We start from the raw sequence: 20,938 nt of genomic DNA, 5'->3' as shown, positions 1-20,938 counted from the left end.
ATGTATTAAGGTCCAAGTGACTTGCATGATAAAAGACAGTATAGGGTTTTTAAAGAATGATCTTTGGGAGATTATTTAAACATCTGCATGACAAAATCTAGTCATGACTTGTATACAATCATACAAACAAAAAAGTTTAATAATGTCTAAATACAGATATAATATGAGAAGATTAAAACATTATTATTAAATAAAAGTGTTGACTCTGAATGAGAGTATTAGAAAAAAAATTAAGGGGCAAATTGTAATTGAAATGTATTGTGTAGTCAGGGTAATTTTAAAGAGATTTTTCCTGTAAAGATATTTTATTTTATCAATTACATGTAATAAAAAATTTCCCCATAAACTTTCTGAAGTTATATGATCTGAGTTGTCTTCCTTCCTCTGATCCTTCCCTCTTCACAATTCAGTCTGGGCTATACATATATTATCATTCAAAAGCGTTCCGATATTCATTTTTGTAAGAGAATAATCATAAAACCCAAACTCCAAAATAAAAACACCAATAAACTAAAGTGAAAGATCTGCATTCTGACTCCAAGAATTCTTTCTCTTGGAGGTGGGATAGCATTCTTTAAAGAGGTTTTAACAAAGTCATTATAACAATCCTTATCTTGTTTTTAGTCAAAAGACCTGAAACCTATAATGTAATGTTTCCTTCTTAAAATGTAAACATTTTCCCTTGAAAAATATTTTAATAAGATTTCATTCTATTGCATTTTAGTTTAACCTGTTCCAGAATGAGAATAAAGACCATTCGTTATGTGAACTCAAATGAGGATGTTACATAATTATGTGAAGTATGCATGTGTTAAAAACCTAAATATGCAGGCCAACAGATGGGCTTCCTTTCGTTCCTTTAAAAAAATCTCTTGACCCCTGTACTTGGACTTATACCATTTTACTTGACAACAACATTTATTATAAAAAATTTGACCATTAATCATTGCAGGAAGGTTATTTCCCTGTGAATCTTTTGAGCATTGTTATCAAAATGTTCTAAGATCTAGAGGTTATATTTAAAGTGTACAATTGCCATTAAGTTATTTGATAGTGTGATTTCACATATAAGTAAAGGGCTAAACAACATGTCTAAAAGCCTAAACCTGGTGTAGACATAAAATAATGTTATCAAAATGGATTCCACCTCCCTCCCCTGTAGATAGTCCAGTTTGAGAAGGAGCTTAAAATAAAAAAATTTAAACTGTTACTTTTGTATATCAAAAAATCAAAAATAATTTTTCAAATAAGCAAAATTATTGGAATATGTCCCATTATAATTTTGCTCCCTACATGGATACTCATAATAAACAGTAAATGATAAGGGATATTTCTTTTTTTCTTCTATGAATAAAGTGCATACCAGGTGAACCACATTTGTTAGGATTGTGACAAATTTCAAGATTGTAATTTGTATTAGTTCCATTCATTTCTACCCATAATAGGACCTAAGTGAGTGTTTGTTGAATTTAATTATTAAAAATAATTTTCTATGTTCTTTTACCATATATAATCTTTTATTACAAATTCAGTGATGGCAAAGAAAGAACCTGTAATGCTTCTTTTTTTGGTAGGAATGTAGTTTATACATATTACCTAAATATTTACCAACCTATCCAATTTTTAGGTATCTTTTATTTTCAGAATCAGGAAATAGCAATAATAGAATTGCTACCAAGGCAAAAAGTTAATACTTCCATAAGCACTTGGAAATTCTCATCGAAATGGCACATTATTCAATTACTGTGCTTTGTATAACAAAGGTAGTATCTTTCACAACTATATCTTTCATAACCAATAGAATAGTTAATTAAGTTTAGTCAAACTTAGTTTTTTGGCTGAGATAAATGATTTTTGAGTGACTTTATTATCATAACAAGTATTAACAGCTAAATTTATGGATAGGCTTAAGATCACACAAATTTCTGATTTTTCAAAAATTAGCTAATCTGCATCTCCATAAAATATTCTATCCTTTTTGAGATATACAATGAATCTAGTATGTAAAATTTAGAATGTGCCAGAGAAACAAGAGCCTTGTTTCCAGATCGACTGCTTACTCCATACCGCCCTCCCGCCACAAAAAAATCTCCCTATGCCATGTTAATTCAATACACAAATATTTACTGAATACCCAATGACTGCTTACTGCTGTGCAGTTGTATATAAATTGATGTCTAAACAAAGATTAGGGTAGAAAATGATTTAAATAAGGCATTACTAAAATAAATACTAACTCAGTAAGGGCAAATGAAAGAAGAACATTAACCAAAATATATATTTTATAATGATAATTTATATCTTAAAGATAAATAATTTGCCATTTTAATCATTCTAAAGCAAAACGTAGCCTCTGCCTAGAATTTGAGCAAAATGTGAAACTTTCTTATAACCTCTGAAGTATGGCAAAGGATAATAAATTTCCATATTTGAAAAAATAGTGTCTGTTGTTTAAAAATCAAATATTAGAGATGTGTAAAGTTAATACAATAAACTTTTTCTGAAAATGTAGATTAAGGGCAATTTCCTTATGATTACCACACAGTCCTGCCTGACATAACATACTCATTAATATGAATCAAGATAAATAGAGTTGTCTCTTAAAAACTCCTTTAAATTAAGGCAGAGATTTTGTTGGGTGACTTCTCCTTACTCCCACAATCCTAGTTTTATAATGACAATGGTGATTATGACAATGGTAATGGCTGACATTACCATAATGAGTTCTTTATGGTCTGAAAAGTACTTTATAAATATTATCTCATCCTAACCTCACAATCCTAGGAGGTGGATATTATCTCCATTTTAGAGATGAACAAAACCAAAACTGAGTTTAACTAACTTGCCTAGGGTCTCATAGCTTCTAAGTATCTGCCACCTAACTGGATTTTGATCAGGCTTTCACTGAAAGAAATTTGCCAGCAGTTTGCCAGGTATTTATACTTGAATATAAACATTTGTTAATACTGCACTGAATTGAAGTAGTGACTACTATTAAACAAAATCCATTTTACCTGTTAATAAAGTAAGGATGCTACTGTCATTCAAACAATTAAAACATTTTAAGTGCTAATTTTGGGCTAAATATTATGGATTAAAAAAATCCCTGCCCTTAAAGATTTGACATTCTAATGGAGAGGAAATAAAACATAGATATAAGCAAGAGTGTACAAAATGCTTTCAGAGTAGATGGAGAGTAGTCTTAGACAGGTAGATTTTAGCAGCTAGAGGGATGGGGAAAGACCTCTTACAGAAGATGTCCTTTGAACTGAAGGAAGCTAGGGATTCCAAGAGGCACAGGTGGAAAGGAAGAGTCTTTCCCCCCATGAGAAGACTATGAAAAGGAATGAGAATGATGCATGTGCAACTATTAGGTCTTCTGTAATGACACCATCAGAACATTCAAAAACGGTTGTTTGCAAAGATTTACTTATGAAACTCTGCTGCTCTTAGGTCTTCCAGAAGGAGCTGGGGAAAAGGACAAGCAGCGTACAGGCTCTGAAGCGGTCGGCTAGAGAACTCATTGAAGGCAGTCGTGATGATTCCTCTTGGGTTAAAGTCCAAATGCAGGAATTAAGTACTAGGTGGGAGACTGTATGTGCACTATCAGTATCAAAACAGACACGTTTAGAAGAAGCCTTGCGCCAGGTAAACATTAAAAAAAACTTTTTTTGTAATTGTCACAAAGAGAATGCCAGAAAGTTTTATTGAGTAATATATTGATGTCACCTGGGAATTTATAAAGAAGAAACAATCTGAAGATGGTATTGGAAAATTACAAAATTATATTAGCATCAATGTATGTATTTTTCTTCTAGGAACTAATAATGTTCACAAAAGAGATCTGTCAAATCTTAGATCAAAGGGCTATTTGTACAATTTTTCAACTTGGATGGATGACATAGTTAAGTCTAGCTTTCTATTGACTATAAATCATCAAATTGAAGGCAGGAATAAGCTTCAGTCTTCCTGCATACTGCAAAGATATGTTTAATGTCTTTTTTACAGTTATGGAAATATAGTTCCTTAGATCATTGACTTTTTTTTAAACCCTTAACTTCTGTGTATTGGCTCATAGGTGGAAGAGTGGTAAGGGTGGGCAATAGGGGTCAAGTGACTTGCCCAGGGCCACCCAGCCAGGAAGTGTCTGAGGCCAGATTTGAACCTAGGACCTCCTGTCTCTAGGACTGGCTCCCAATCCATTGAACTACCCAGCTGCCCCCAGATCATTGACTTTTAAAATGGAAAGTCAGTGAATATAATTATTCTAAAGTTAAAGTTTGTTTTCTTATTGAGTGAAAGTATCTCCTAATACAATGTTTTTGTTAGATTTCCCTTCATGAGTCATATTTTTTTATTTTATTTTTTCAACCACATCTGAAATTTTAGGCAGAAGAATTCCACTCTGTGGTGCACGTCCTGCTGGAGTGGCTGGCTGAGGCTGAGCAGACACTTCGGTTCCATGGCCTGCTCCCAGATGATGAAGAAGCGCTCCGGAACCTCATTGATCAGCATAAAGTGAGTGAGAAACCAGTGCTAAGTAAAATTTAGCTGGGTAAATAAAGTGTTATAGGAAAAAGCAATATTTTAGTGTTTTGAAATAACCATTCCCTACTACTTTTAATTTTGAAATGAAAGTAAGAAAATTGGCTACATTTTTGCCATTAACAAATAATATGTATGTTTCTATATTTATGATACAAAACTATCTACATGCAAGACATGGAAGTTAAAAGTCTACTTTAATAATCACAGACACTTTCACAACTGTGCTTTTATTTGATATTTTCTGGGCCTCCAAACGTAGCTGGGTTCTTTGGTGGCATTTTTGGCAGCTTTTGGGGCATCTACCAACAGTCCACATATGGTGGATCTCCATATGACCATAAAAACAAACCTTTCTCTAGATTCTGTTTTCCCTTCAATCCCTATTTCTTCTCCTACATTGCCAAACATCTAAAAATAAGCCTCTGCTTATTACGTGTACTTCTGTGCCCCCATTTCTCTCCTCAGCCTCTTGCAGCTTGATTTCATTTTCCAAAATTCTTCTACTGAATCTGCTCACTCCAGTGTCATTGATGACCCCATTGCAAATTCAGTGGCCTTTTTTGCTTTTTGTTTTTGGTGCTTTTGGTGGTTGTTCTGGCTCTCCTTTAAATTCTGCATCATTTGACCATGTTGACTACTTCCCTCTGTTGCTTCCTATTATTCTTAGATTTCTGCTTCTGGTTTTCTGATTGCTCCTTACCCATCTTTTTCTTAGATCCTCATGTTCTTTTCTCTCCATTTATAAGATTGTCCCACAAAGATCGATCTTAGGATCACTTCTTTTTTCTCTCCATATTCCCTATCTTGTCAGTCTCATCCATTCCCATGGCTTTTACAGACAAGACTTTAGAATTTTTATTTCTGCCAAACATTTACACTCCATAAGTCTCTCCCATGTATCTATTCCTATATTTCCAGAGCCTGCTGGATGTTTCTCTTGAGCACAGAAAATTCAACATATAAAGGTTGAATTCTTTTTATTTCCTCAAAACTTGTTCTTCCATATAACTCCTCTATTTCTATTGATGGTACCACTCAAATCTCTTTATTTGTTCATGCTCATTACCTCCTAGGTATTTTGTATTTTTCCTTCTCCCTCACTCCCTACATTGAACCAGTGCCTTGATTCCATTTTATCTGTTTCTGCAGTTTCTCTGGCATCCTTCTCCTTCGTTCCTTCTGCAATAATTACCTTCATTCAAGTCTATCTTGTAAAGGCATAGTGCCTTTACACCCAGTAGGCAGTTAGCATTGTTCTCTGCTGTCAAATCTGCTCCTTCTAAAAAGATCATGAATTGAATTTTGCCAAGCATGTTGTTTCATTCCAGACTTTTTGGCACAAACCTTGGAAGTTTCATTTCAAGTCATACTAGTAGATATTTCACAATATCTTTTAAGTTTATCAAAACAGTTTTCTGAAAGCCTGACTGTTTTTTTTCCATTTAGTGAACTTGTGTATTTCTTTGAAAATGAAACTTTTTTCATCTAGAGTTTGGAACATTTTTAAATTTTGTAAACGGGAATGTAAATGGATTGATTCTTTTTCATTGAGTAATACAAGCAAATAATTACATTACTAGAAACAAAGCTCAGTAACTGATCCAACTAAAAGAATTAATTTTTTCAGGCTGTGGTATTTCCAGCAAAAATTCGTGGAGTTTGCTAGCCCTTTAAAAAGAATGGTTTACATGCCTCTCTTAACAGATGGCTTTTCACCTTTGACTGTAAAAGTGAGAAATTCTCAATGCAAACATGACATGTCCTGCTGATGATAGCATTTATAATTAGCTCAGGTCCTTTTCAACACAACTGAATGCCCCTGCCCTTAAAGGCATTCAGGAAACACATCATTAATTATAATAATAGAAGGAATATATCATCAACACAATGGCTTCTCACATTAACTAATGTGCCACTACTGTTGATATTCATTCCAAGACTTTAACAATGAAGCATTGCATTGTTGACAGTAAAGTAGATAAGAGTTTTTATAAGGTATCCTCTAGAGGAATAATAAGATGCTAAAATATTAGAACAACCAAAATAATAAAAGAGATACAACATAAATATTATTGAAAAGCAGATTCAGGTTCAGTATTTTGAATGTGCAGGTTTAGAGCATATTGCTATGGGTAGGTCATTATCTTAATGTAGTTGGAGTAAGGTTTGGTATCCCATAGTACTGTACAAATTGGAGCTGGCAGTCTCTCTTAGATGCCACTTATGTTGTCAATGTTGTCAAAGGGGCTGCTTCTAGTCATATTCCTGGTGTCAAAGAAAAGGGGCCAGTTCTCACACCAGAGGCAGTTTTAACCTTTGCTATGTACATTTCCTCAGTTATATCATGAGAAGTAGAAGTGATGATATCAAGACTTTTAGTTTCGATTCCCCTGGGGGGCTGAGCACCACAGGATAGAGATGAGAGTGAGTAGGGGGCAGTAAAGCAACCATGCTTTATTGAGGGGAAATACAATAGGAAGGGAAGTAAAAGTGGATGGAAATAAAACAATATGCTGGGGTGCCTGGGAAGGCCCCATGAATTTTTAGAGACTCTTATTTGGTTCAGCCTGGTTCAGATATTTAAGTATGTGTATGTGTGTCTAGGCCCAGGGGTTAGTGCTGAATCAAGCTAGAGGGATCTTCTGCCTGGAAGTGCCCCCCAGCTTGAGCAACTAGCAGGCCAATTTATGTTCAATGAAAAATGGTCTTTCAGACACTTCAGGACTTATGTTGGGGCAACTCGTGAGATTTGGGTTTCTTGGCTTCTTTATTTAGCAGGGTGTGCTGGAGGGAATGGGGTTAGGGGAACTTAGAAGGGCTTTATGAAGTAATTCACATCACTGAGATTTGGAGTTTTCTTTGTTCCGTGTTAGTGACAACCCCTTAGATATGACTCAGTAAACATTCATTCATAGTAGCACAGTCCCAAAAGGGGTTCCTTTCTTGCTTGACCGAAACTCAAAGCAGTATCTAGAGACACCCTGAGTCTTAAATAACAGATCTAGGATGTCCTAGGAGGACATATATTAAGTGGACAGAGTAGTTATGTGACTTCTTCTGCAAGAATGCTGAGCTACTTTAAAGAGTCCTTTGAAGTTCTAACTCAATTCAGATGGCCTGACTTCAAAGGGCCCTTTTAGAATAAATTAACATTCTCAGAAGAACCTGAAGTTTTTCTATTGGGAGGAATGAAAGTTATATCTTTAATGAGTAAATTAAATATCAGACAATGCAAGAAACTCCCATAGAGAATGCTATACTTGGTATAAATACAGATCAGCAAGTGCTGTATAACATTTCATCTTGGTAGACTTGCCTAGGGCACTGAGAGAAAGGCCCTGAACTGCTTTAATTTAGGTCTTCCTAACTCCAGGACTGGCCTTATCCTTTATATTGTGTTATCACCAGTAAACTATGTTTGTAGTAGGCTGGGATAAAGTACTAAAATGCTGTCCAGTGATGGCCAAAAGTTTCATTTAGGATGTTAACTGTGTTGGAACTGGGTGTACTGACTAGCTGGGGAAAGCAGCCACTTATAAATCATACAAATCTAGACTATTGCTTAACTGGAGCTAAATGACAAAAATAACTTGGTTTATGGTTTCTCTTTTTCTTAATCCATTTAAGGTAAAGAAGGATGAACCAAGTATAAAGTTTTAAGTTTATCAGTACTCTGACATTTTTTCTCTATAGTAATCTTTTGTACTTATTGGCCAGAGCCTAAAAGTCTCTCACAATTACCTAGGCAAAGCATTGAAAATGTTAAGCCTTTTATCTCTAGTTGTAGAATAAAAAGGTCTTGGAGGGCTTTTGGGGGGTTTTGTTTCTTAATTTTATCAGAATTGAAAAGCTTTTTCTATAAACTTATGAAAGCCTAGTGAGGTTGGAATGTTTGGAGTGGTAGGATGTTGGTGGGGAATGTAAAAAGGAGCAATTGAAAGCAATTTAGACCTTTTGGTTGACCCTGAAAGTGAATTAGAGATCGTCCTTTTAGTTGACCCTTAAGGTGAATTAGAGATAGTCCTTTTAGTATGACTTGGAGGTAGAGCCTAAAGGGAATGCTCATAACTGAGAACAGCAACTTACATTTGTTTGTTTCTAAATCTTTTCTACTACTAGGCTTCTGAGATCTGAAGCTGTTGTGCTTTCTCCTCTCATCTTACTCTTCTCTACTTCCTCTAACCTTAACATAACTTCTCCTTTCTCTGCTTCCTGATTCACAGATTTTATCTCCCATTAATATCCATTCATTTCCTTAAAATATATATATAGATATGATCTCCCTTACCTGACATCTTGGGAGTCAGCTCTGAACTTTCTGTATTCTATATCTAGTTATGAAGCTTCTGACAAATTTGTAACATTGGATTGCATTCTCTTTTATTCCCTAATAGTTTTTTTGAAATTCACTTTTGTTATGTGTGAGATAATTCATTTTCAAATTATTCCCTACTAGTTTCTTTAATTGAAAATTAAATATGACTTGATTTTCTCCCCTGGTAATGTGAACCAATCAAATTAACCACTGGATTTTTAAAAAAACCCACCAGAATCAATACAATTAGCTAAGAAAAAGATGATTTTACTCAACTTCTTTTCAAGTAGTGCCAGTGGTTAATTAAAATAATGATTTGTACTCTAGGAATTCATGAGGAAACTGGAAGAGAAAAGAGCGGAACTAAGTAAGGCAACAGGTATGGGAGAAACTGTCCTGGCCATCTGTCACCCTGATTCTATCACCACCATCAAACACTGGATTACCATCATTAGAGCCAGGTTTGAGGAGGTCAGTATAGCATAATGCTTGTAAATCATTTATCAATTGGAGATTAGTCATTTAAAATGCAGTTAATGTCTAGAAAAATAGTTTAGCTGTGTTGATTTTTATTTTGGTTGGGGGAGTGGGGTGGAAAGAAGAAATGTTATGGAATTAATGATATCTAAAAGTGGGGACTGGTCAAACATCTTGACCTATTATCAGCTTCTACATTTTATTTTTGTTTAAAAAGTCCTGTGGATGTTGGCTCTGAACAATAATAGGCATAAGTTTGGCACCTTGTATTTCTTTCCATCCTTTGGGCCCATATTAACTGGGTTAAGTAAATCGGCAGTTCATCAATATTATTCCATATTGTTATGCTTCCTTAAAAGAGCCTAATAATATACAAAAAGCTGAACATATTCTATATATGAGGTGCTGAATGTCTTGTTTTGCAGACTGGGTTGGTACAGAGTTAGTGTGTGTTATGGAGAATGTACTTTCCTATTAAGGAACTGTGTTCATGAACTTAAAGGATAGCAAAGATTTCTGTGGTCCCTAACTTCCTGAGATTTATATCTTAAGGGACTAAACTTCCATTAATACAAATCTTTAAGACCAAATATTGGACTTAAAGGATTATGGTTATGATTATGGTTTCTTATCTCCTTCTAAAGACTTGTTGGTTCAGATTCCTTGTGTTAAATCAGTGAGAAGGCAATTGCACTGAGGTGAGTTTGAATAATAGGAGAGTAGAATAATGAAATGAGTAGTTAAGACATTTGAAAACTAGTTGTGTTTGCATATAATTCATTAGCCGAAATGGGACTACTGTTTTTATAAACACAGTTTCAGAAAACATCTCTACTTCAATAACAGGTCCTGGCATGGGCAAAGCAGCATCAGCAGAGACTGACCAGTGCCTTGGCTGGACTTATAGCTAAACAGGAATTGTTGGAAGCTTTGCTGGCTTGGTTGCAATGGGCAGAGACAACCCTCAGTGAGAAAGACAAAGAAGACATCCCTCAGGAGATTGAGGAGGTGAAAACTCTCATAGCAGAACACCAGGTAAAAATGAACTTAAACCTAGAAATGTTCAGACATCTAAGAAGTCAGGGAATCTCAGTTGAAATCTCTTCCTAGATGAGAATTGAGAAAATAGCCTCATAAGTACATATTCTGTGGTTTAAAGGGAAAGCCTCTAAAATTTGACTATTCACATTCATTTTTTCTAGCAAAATGAATACCTCTCTAGATTTTGGGGCTTTTAAATGCTCTTGGGCATATAAACAGCTAGGGGTTGCAGTAGAAAGATTGCCAGTAAGCCAAGAAGACTCATCTTTGTGAGTTTAAATGTGGCCTCAGACACTAGCAGTGTAACCCTGGGCAAGTCACTTGACCCTGTTTGCCTCAGGTCCTCATCTGTAAAATGAGCTGGAGAAGGAAATGGCAAGAAACCCCCCAACACTCATGACTAAACAACAAATATGCTCTTGAATCTGATTTATTTTCATTGTCATGAAGAATCTCACTACTACCAGTCCTCGTTTAGAGAGGACCGTAAGAAAATGTGATTTAAAACTTCAAGGGTCAGAAATACGCAGATTTTTAAGGCTATTTTATTATATTTGGAAACATGAAGTGATTTCTTTTTAAGCTGTTATTTGTTTTTGTTTGTCCATCTTCTACTCTATGGCCTCCCCAAACTAACCTAGTTGTTACTTGAAAATGATATTTTATCTCCAGTTTCAGTGCCTTCACTTCTTAGAACCCTGAATTCCCTTCAAAGTTCGAGTGTCTCTAACTATGTAAAGTCTTACCTGATTCCCCTCGATTTATTTTATATTTCTTTATATTGTTTTTTTTTCTTTTTTTTTAAACCCTTGTACTTCGGTGTATTGTCTCATAGGTGGAAGAGTGGTAAGGGTGGGCAATGGGGGTCAAGTGACTTGCCCAGGGTCACACAGCTGGGAAGTGGCTGAGGCCGGGTTTGAACCTAGGACCTCCTGTCTCTAGGCCTGACTCTCACTCCACTGAGCTACCCAGCTGCCCCCTGTACTATGCTTTTAAATAGAACTTGAATAGAGAACTAGCCTTCAAGTGAAGAAAATTTGGCCTTAAATCCTGCCTGTGACACCTAATGGCTGTGTCAGAACTTCACCTCTTGGGGTGCCCTGAGCAATTATCTGAAGCTATAAATTGTAGGCAGATACCAATTTGCTCTGGGAAAATAACTTTATTCACAGAGTATGTCAATGAAATCACAGACCCAAACTGTATTTTAAAAATTTTTGCTGAGAAACAAATGGTTGTGATATTTGTTACAGGTGTCAGATAGTTGCAAAGAAGAATTGTGAAAACTCTCAGAAACAGTGGCACAATGACTAGAGCTAACTTTATATATATATATATATATATATATAAAATTTTTAATCAATTTCTGTATTGTGATTTATTTACTTTGGTATATGTCCTTAAAGCAGCTGTCCCTTTCATTACAGACTTTCATGGAGGAAATGACCAGAAAACAGCCTGATGTGGATAAGGTTACTAAGACCTACAAGAGAAGAGCAGCTGATCCCTCTCCTTTACAATCACATATTCCTGTCCTAGATAAGGGAAGAGCAGGAAGTAAGCAATGACATCATTTGGAACGATTACAAATTCTTTCTCCCCTAGTAAAAATAGCTTGTTTCTTAAGAACTAAGATGGTTGGTCCAGCTAGAGTAAATTTATTATTGCATTACATGTACAATTAGTCATTTGACAGGCTTTGTATAATAGATACTAGTTATTTTTAAATGATTTGGTTAACTATTTTATCATAAAGGGTTTAAAAGAAAGAACACAGGCCCAAGAATTTATGGCACCTGTTCTTCACATGGTAATGAAATTCCCGTATATATGTTAATATAATTACTTAAAATATTTTTCAGACTCTAGAATAAAACCCAATAAGATACAGTCTGCAAATGGAAAGAATAAACAAATGTATGAATTAGTGTACTTGCAAATTTATAATGACAAAGCATAATGTATAGTGTGACATAAAATGATTATCGCAAAATTAAAGTATGTCCATTGGCTAAGGTTTATTAGTGGTGAGCAAATGACCAGGCTTTAGCTGTCTTTATATATAGTATGGTATCTCTCCATCAAATGTTTTATTTCCCTTCTCCAGGAACCTAACAAGAAACTATAGTGCTAAAATGTCCACAGAAAAATACTTAGCTTCAGAGGCAAGCATAAACACCATTTATACTTTTACTACTGTATTGGAAAAAGTTCAGAACTTATAACTGCGACCAGGCTTCTACTTGTAGTTCTATTACTAATTAATTTGTGATCTCAAATATGTCAGTTAATTTCTTTCAGTTTTATTAATCAAATAGGAATAATAGTTACCTGCTCAACTCTTCCTACCATACTTGCATGTCTAGGCGAAGACCATTTTGATGTGCTATTGACAAGTCTGTGGGTAGATAATAACAATAATTCAGACATATATACTCACAATAACAATAGCTAACACATTTTATATATATTTTAAGTTTTTCAGAGTACTTTATGGAGTTAATAAACTGAATGTTATCCATATTTTATAAGTGAGGAAACTAAGGCTCAAAAAGTAAATAACTTGCCCAGAGTTATATGCAGATGGAGGTACATCCTGCCAGTTAGCCTGGTCTATGCTTTGAATGTTCTTCGTTAAAACAAGTAAAAATATCTATGCTTTCTCAAAAGGTCATTTAAGAAGAAGACTGCCTAAATAACACTTTGGAAGTTGAAGTTAGATTTTCACTTTTTAGTTCTATCTGTTAAGCACTTTATAGTAAATATTAACTCATCTTTTGGTCACACTTCCATCTCACTAACAAGGCCACTCAATTCATATATCTTTTGAGCTAGTTAGAGTTTGATGTATATATTCTGGTTTTTGCCTTTTCCTTGTGGTCCTTCACAAATGATGGTGAGAGACTAAGGAGGAAATTTGGTTTCTTAGCCACGTTGAGAATGAAGGTGCCATCTTAGAGCCATAAAGAGAGCTGATCATTTAAATGATAGAATTCCTGTTTTGAGCAGGAGTGTTATTAGTATGTGCTATGATATTAAGTGCTTTTCTTCATATGTATCCTCTTATTGTTTTAAATATCAAGGACTTCTTAATAAGTATGAGACCATAGAACCTCAATTCTAGCTCTCACTCAGATTAGAGCATCTCTACTCACAATCCTGAGTTATTGAGTCAGTTCAATTGTGAAGCATACCTACAGCTTAATCAGATATAAAAAAGACACCAAGGTCATCCACTGCATCCTATGGCATTTCCATTCATCTTGACTTTTGATTTGTCACTGGACTTTGATCACTGAAAGAACGAGAAGCTAATGTGAATTAATGTCTTGCTTAAATCCCATTCATATGCAATTCAAAACATAACTGCATCAATCTTCTTTGAAACAAAGGACAAACAATATTGAGTCAATTCAATATTGATTTAGAAAGAAAAGGATCGAGTTTTAATACAATGATTTGCTCTGCTTGAGGACTTGAAGTACTTGTGCCATACTAATTTGAATTTTATTTTTTAATAGGGAAGCATTCCCCAACTTCAAGTTTGTATCCTTCTGGATCACAGACACAAATTGAAACAAAGAATCCCAGGGTAAATTTATTAGTGAGTAAATGGCAACAAGTCTGGCTTCTGGCTTTGGAAAGAAGAAGAAAACTCAATGATGCCTTGGACAGACTGGAAGAGGTTAGCCAATTGTTATTCTCATAAATTATCAAATACACTCAGAAACACCTGAATATTTGATTATTATTTCATAGATGAACAAATTCTAGGTGTTTGTGTGCAAAATCTTTATCAAAGCCTAAAAATAATCTCTTAATTTTTTAATAGAATATGTATAGAATTCAATGCTTAAAATGAATACTGTGGTCACTAATTTATTTTATATGTAATAAGGCCCAGGTTTAAAGTAATTATTAGACTAATATATATATTTTAAAGGTATATATTTGCTATATCTTGCAAGTCTAAGGTATTTTTTAAAGATGTGAATTCGCTTAGAAGCAGAGAGAGATAATTCAAAGAACTATAAGTAGGAGGGTGTAAGATTAAAACCAATATCCAATAACTCCAAGTATTATATTTTATAAGATTTATTAATAATTACTTAAAGTAAAAGAAATAAAAGACAAAAATTAAAAGCCTGAGTAAAGAGAAGTTTTCCTAGCCACGTTTACATGAAAAAGTGAAGAGGCCAGGTCACACAAACTTTATCTCCAAAACATAAGGACATGACATGAGAACAAAAGTGGGTTGCTGGGAATTGGAGTGCTGGGGAGCAGATTCCAATTACACAATGGTCAGGAATTCTATGTATGAAAAAATATTCTGTGATCCAGAGAAGGTTTGAGAGAGTGGTAGACAAGAGGGAAGACCTTAGAACTAGTAAATGAAAAATTATTTGGTTGGTGGAAACTGTTACTTCTAGCAATGCAGTGCTCTTGCTACTAGGTAGACAGTATTATGGCTACCACCTCGACTAGATCATTATAAAGAGTTTTCAAATACATTTTGGGAGATTTAAATAATTTTGTGAGAAAGGATTGGTAGTATTATAAAGGGCAAATTCAGTAAGCTTTCTAGAAATTTGTTTAATAAGCACTCATTCAGAAGCATTTTTCTCTGAAGTGAATGATAAACAATATCATCTAGGCTAAAAGTGATCTAAAGGATTTTTCTATCAACTTTATTAGCAGACTGTAGATAAAATAAAGCTTGAATCATATTACTATGAAAACAAGCATTAAATTATCTCCCTTATAGCTGAAAGAATTTGCCAACTTTGATTTTGATATCTGGCGTAAAAAATACATGAGATGGATGAATCATAAGAAATCTCGAGTAATGGACTTCTTTAGGAGGATTGATAAAGATCAGGATGGAAAAATAACACGACAAGAATTTATTGATGGAATTCTTTCCTCGAGTAAGTGAAACTATTATTAAAATGATACTTTGAATGTACATAGAATTGAAATATTTTTGTGGATCCTATTAAAAACTATTGCTTTTAGTTTCTAGGGAACTCAGCTCCTTAAGAAAAATAATATTTTATAAAGCTATAAAATATAAATATTTATAAATAAAATATTTTATAAACCTGAATTTATTTTACTATTTCCTAATATCCCTATCTCCTATGTCTTATAATCATACCAGGGATAGAAACTAGAATCTACTCCTATCAACTACTAAAATAGGTATTATTATAATTCTGTAAATATATTATCTATCATACTTATATTAAGCATATTTATATTATTTTACTTTCTTTAAAAATTGAGTTAGTGAAATGCCTTACCAATTGATATTCAAGAATTCTAAAATTATTCAAATTGTTAAAAATTCATGTAAGTTATTACTGTGAAGTAGGAAATCAATTAAGTTACTTTGATTTAAGCATTGTTACGCATTTATGATAAAAATTGATTTATGACAATTGAATTTCAAAAATCAATGAATATTTAAGTGCTTACTAAGTGCCCCAAGTAGGGTGCTATGCTCTAGGCATACAAAGACAAAAATGAAACAGAAGCCTTGACCTTATGGAGCAAAATGATGATGGTTACCTGGTTTTAACACTAATATGGCCAACACAGCAGGTCATCTTGTGGTATATAAAGGGTCAAAATTAAATTGCAAAATCAATCTGAAACACATTTGTATATGTTTTCATGGATAGAATTCCCAACTAGCCGCTTGGAAATGAGTGCAGTTGCTGATATCTTTGACAGAGATGGTGATGGCTACATTGACTACTACGAATTTGTTGCAGCACTTCACCCTAATAAGGATGCTTATAAGCCTTTGACAGATGCAGACAAAATTGAAGATGAGGTACTCATTCTATTTCTGTCATGTACAGTCTTGTACAGCATCCTGCCATGATCACATGCGCAATTCATTCTTTCATTTTATTTGCTTCCATGTTTTGTGGTTGTGCCAAAATTTTGCAGTCTCCAAAGTGCAATGTTGGCATTGAAATAAATGTTTTGATCATGTTTTTGGCAGGTGACAAGGCAGGTAGCTAAATGTAAATGTGCAAAACGATTCCAAGTGGAACAGATTGGAGATAACAAATACAGGGTAAGTTTTCCCCAAAAACTTATTGGTTCTTTGATGTCAAAATATGATCAACAATTAATCTGTATTTTCCCAGTGTCTTACACATTTATTTTTATTCCATTATGATATGTACTAGTAATCTTTTTCAGCTTCAGATTTAGGGGTTTCTTCACTTATATATTTTCCAGATAGATTTCCTCCATAATGGATACGGATCTCTTTGATGGCTTTATGGGGGGGTATATATGTGTATGTGTATGTGTGTATACATACACACATGTACACATGTATGTATACTACCACAAATATGTGCATACACATATAAGTTTGTACGTATACATATTTATTCATACATTCATTCATTCATTTATTTATGGCAGTGGTTCCCAAACTTTTTTGGCCTACCTCCCCCTTTCCAGAAAAAATATTACTTGGCTCCCCTGGAAATTAATTTTTTAAAAATTTTAATAGCAATTAATAGGAAAGATAAATGCACCTGTGGCCATCACCGCTTTCCTGGATCGCTGCAGCACCCACCAGGGGGGCGGTAGCGTCCACTTTGGGAATCACTGATTTATGAAATTCTTTAGTACTTTTAAGTATGTGTGACTTCATTGGTATGGGTACTTACTTCCTTAGGAAGTAAGATGGTGTAATAGATAGTTTTGTGATTTGCTGTAACCAGAATCTTTCTTCATCATCTGGAGGACATCTGTTACTAATGAAGTTTGCTCTGGATGATCTGTCACCAGGTCCATATCAGAGCTTTGCATCTGTAGAGTAAAAGCTGCCAACACTTGCACACCTGTGGTGTAGCCATTAAAAATAGATCACCTCCACATCATGATGATGCACTGGAATATAACTTTAATAGAGGATGTACATTACATAATAATGCCTTAATTCTGTATTTATTTTCCCCAACACTTTTTTTCCAGAATTTAAATATGTTAAAAGTTAATCAAGTCAGATCCATAAAATGATTCTTGAATTATCTGTCCCGGACTCAGGCAATCTGGGTTGGCATGCCAACTCTTCTATTATTAGTTTTGTGACCTTGGGGGAATCATTGATTAAGTGAGCTGAACCTCAGTTTGCTCCTCTATAAATGGAGATAATCATACCAAGAGTCCCTACTCCATAAGACTTTTGTGAGGATCAATGAGATAGTATTAAAATGCTATGTAAATGTAAGACATACAATATAGAAATTATTATAATATAGGCTCACTTTATACATGGATAAAATAAAATTTTTCAGTGGTTAAGCATTATTTTGTATTCATTCAGAATCAGAGAATTTAGGCATAAATTCTTTTATACAATTCCTATAAGGAACATTGTCATGATCATGCATTTTCTTTCTCCCCCTTTTAAGAATCAGAAAATGGAATAATTTGGTAGCTGGAAAAGAAATGTGTTGGGTTCCCCCAAATAGTTAACTTTCAAATAAAACACATTATTTTATGTATCAAACTGTGAACATAGTTTTATTAATGGAGAAAAATTGAGGATTAATTTGACTTCAATTTTTGGACAAACAGATATCTACTTATCTCTAAGTTAGTTATTATAATTCAGAAATCTAGAGTGTGATAGACTGTATTTATGTTCTTTTGGAGTCATATAGTAAGTTTCTTATCAAACTAATTGTGTCTTTCTTCCATTTTTCATTTCTTATCAGTTCTTCCTGGGAAATCAGGTATAAACCAGTGAAATGTATTCTTGAGTTCCCAATGGTGTTTTATTTTTTTTTAATCCATAGTCATTAAAGCTTGCCATTGGCTCATCTTTCCCCCATGCTGTTGATTAGCTGTGGTGTTTTTGTAACTGCTCAAAGGATCCTTGATCAGGATCTCTTTTTCTGCCTTTTGTCTCAGAGAGATTATTACTTTTAAGGGAACCAGATAATGGACAGCAATTTGGCACATGGTTTTGATCTCCCAAACATTCATAACCTGTAGCTATTTTCCTTTGAATGTTCTTAGCATATTTAATGGGGATAGGCACTTGCTAATTGTAAAATATATGATGTTTCATTACCTTTAGAAACTATAAAAATATGGCATCTAGGAATTGGGAAAGGATAAACATCAGGCCAATAAGTTGAGAAAATATATTAGAAGAGAAATAGAAATCCTTGAAAACATCTAACAGAACATACACATTCTTATATATATTTTTCACCTAGGTTAAAGTACAAATTGATTTTTACCCAGTGGCTATACTATACTGAAATTTTGACTCATTTCAGATTTGTAATAATTCCAAACATATTGTAGTAATTTCCTTGAAATTCACATGGACAATTAGAATAGATGTCTGCATATTAAAGGCATATCTCCAAACTTTATATTTGTTTTCGTACATGCATTTTTTTAAAAAATCAAGTGATATAGAATAACAACTCAAATGATCCTAGAACCGAAGAAAGGACAAATGGAAATGAGTGGTTTTTCACTGTTTATTGTGGAAAGCATGATATACTATGACAAGAGATATACCTACTAAAAACTTAAGAATATTGCACAAGATATTCCTTAGCCATCAGATTTAATAATGCTTTCAATTTCAGTTATTAGATTATACTTATTACTTAATGCAGGTGAAATAAATTATTTAAAATTCATCTGATAAACGTTGATAGATTTATTTAACCAGTAATTAATAGTAGAGAATATCTGTGTCTCATATTATCTTGGTCAGTAAAGGAACATATTACTAAAGCAATCCATTTTATCACAAAGAGAGAGACATTCTTGTCATGAGGTTTAGCATTAATCATATTGACAGAACGGTTATGAACAAAAGCAACAGGAGGTCCTCTCCCTTCTCCTTAAATTACTGCCTGGTAATTATAATTCTTATATTTCTTATTCAAAAGTAACAAATTTAGGGAGATTCTAAGCAAAATAAAAACAATTCTTTATTAAGATCTGAATGTTTTTTCTTGAAATTAATGGGTATATCTTCTCTACAAATTGTTTTATACTTCTCCCAAAATGCTTGACTTGATTATATCTATGAACCAAAAAGCCTTCATGTTGTCTGGTTCCCAAAGAGTAATATTCCTTTAATCCCCTCCTTATCCTTTGCTTATCAGCACCAAAGGTCTTCTAACAAAAAGAAATGTGTGTTCTTATTTTCAAATGTTAAGTTACATTTCAGGATTACATAAAATAGAAGTACTGTTATGTTCCAGAGGTTTAAAAAATGGTTTCATCAGCAACAAATTAAAATTATTAGAAGGCAAAGGTCACTGGACCCCAAATTGGAGCTTTGTAAATACTTGTGATGCCTTTCAGAACCTGAAATTAGATTTGAATTTTGTTTTAAGGCCTTTTACAATTTGAAATTAAAAAATGAAAAGTGATACAGCATTTGGTACTTCTCTGTTGAAAACAGTGTTTCCTAATTTATCTCTCATGAGCTATTTGTATTTAAACATCTCAAATATATTTTATTCAATTAATTGAAACTAGTTCAGTTTATTTAATTCTTCAATTTGTACTGAACTGTGCTAGAAAGTGTTGGTTTAATACTTCAGATATAAATCTTTTAGAAATAAACTTAAAGTCTGAAATCTTGAAAAATCATGAAAACAACTAATGGGCAGTGATTGTATATTATTAAGTAGCAACTTCATTCCAGGAACTTGAGGGAATTTGTAAAAATGGCCTAGTAAATATATGTTGGAAGGGCATATGAAAGCTGTCAATTATATAGGGCAACTAGATGGTGCAATAAAGAGAGGATAAAACTTGGAGTCAAGACCTGAGTGTGAATCTTGTCTCAGATATTCACTATCTATGTGACTCTAAATAGGTCACAAGTGCTCTGTGCCCAAGTTTCTGAAAAAATGGGAATAATAAGAGCACCTACCTCCCAAGGTTGGTTGAGGATCAGATGAGGTATACTACTACATATATTGCTTCAAAGTATTTTGGAAACTTTAAAGCATCATATAAATGGTAGCCATCATCACTATAATATTAGAGAAAATCTAATTGATTATATGTTAATCCTATCTTGAAAATTGATTTTCAAGAATCTTTCTAGTAGTAGGCATTCTCAGATACCTTAAAAATTTCAAAATCCTCCTTCCCCCTATTCATCATTGATGCTACCTTCTAACTAAACACCATGGTCCCCTTGGATGCATAGTAAATTAAAAAAAATTGAAAATACAGTCAAATTTCCCCATATCTTTCTAGAGAAAATTAAGATTTGACTAGAAAAAGTGAGTGTATTACATTTATTTTTTTTCCTCTGAGTCATATTTCTTTGAGGATACTTGTTATTTCTTTGAAACCCAGAGAATATAGGCCAAGGTTTATTTTCATGGCTGCTCCAACCTCCAGAAATGATGACTAAATATAGTTTCAAAAATCATTTTCTTACTAATAGCTTCCTATAATGAGAAAGGAAATAGTTTTCAAAAAGAATTTTAGTAACTTTTTTCTCTTGCTATGCTTTTCCTGTCATCTAAA

At 33.7% G+C, this 20,938-nt stretch overlaps 1 protein-coding gene across 1 annotated transcript in view; it reads left to right on the top strand.

Annotated features, from left to right (window-relative positions):
* Positions 1–20,938, top strand: part of DST (dystonin) — a 220,727-nt gene that overhangs the window by 188,248 nt on the left and 11,541 nt on the right. The window contains exons 70-79 of the mRNA XM_044675918.1: positions 3,454–3,648; positions 4,390–4,518; positions 9,191–9,334; positions 10,187–10,375; positions 11,809–11,938; positions 13,903–14,066; positions 15,147–15,309; positions 16,066–16,220; positions 16,395–16,469; positions 18,133–18,150. Coding sequence (XP_044531853.1) covers positions 3,454–3,648; positions 4,390–4,518; positions 9,191–9,334; positions 10,187–10,375; positions 11,809–11,938; positions 13,903–14,066; positions 15,147–15,309; positions 16,066–16,220; positions 16,395–16,469; positions 18,133–18,150 — 1,362 coding nt within the window. The remainder of the gene's footprint in view (positions 1–3,453; positions 3,649–4,389; positions 4,519–9,190; positions 9,335–10,186; positions 10,376–11,808; positions 11,939–13,902; positions 14,067–15,146; positions 15,310–16,065; positions 16,221–16,394; positions 16,470–18,132; positions 18,151–20,938) is intronic.

This window comes from Gracilinanus agilis, chromosome 4, assembly GCF_016433145.1.
Source record: "Gracilinanus agilis isolate LMUSP501 chromosome 4, AgileGrace, whole genome shotgun sequence".
Classification (NCBI taxonomy): Eukaryota; Metazoa; Chordata; class Mammalia; order Didelphimorphia; family Didelphidae; genus Gracilinanus; species Gracilinanus agilis.
This window is presented reverse-complemented; position numbering and strand designations above follow the sequence as displayed.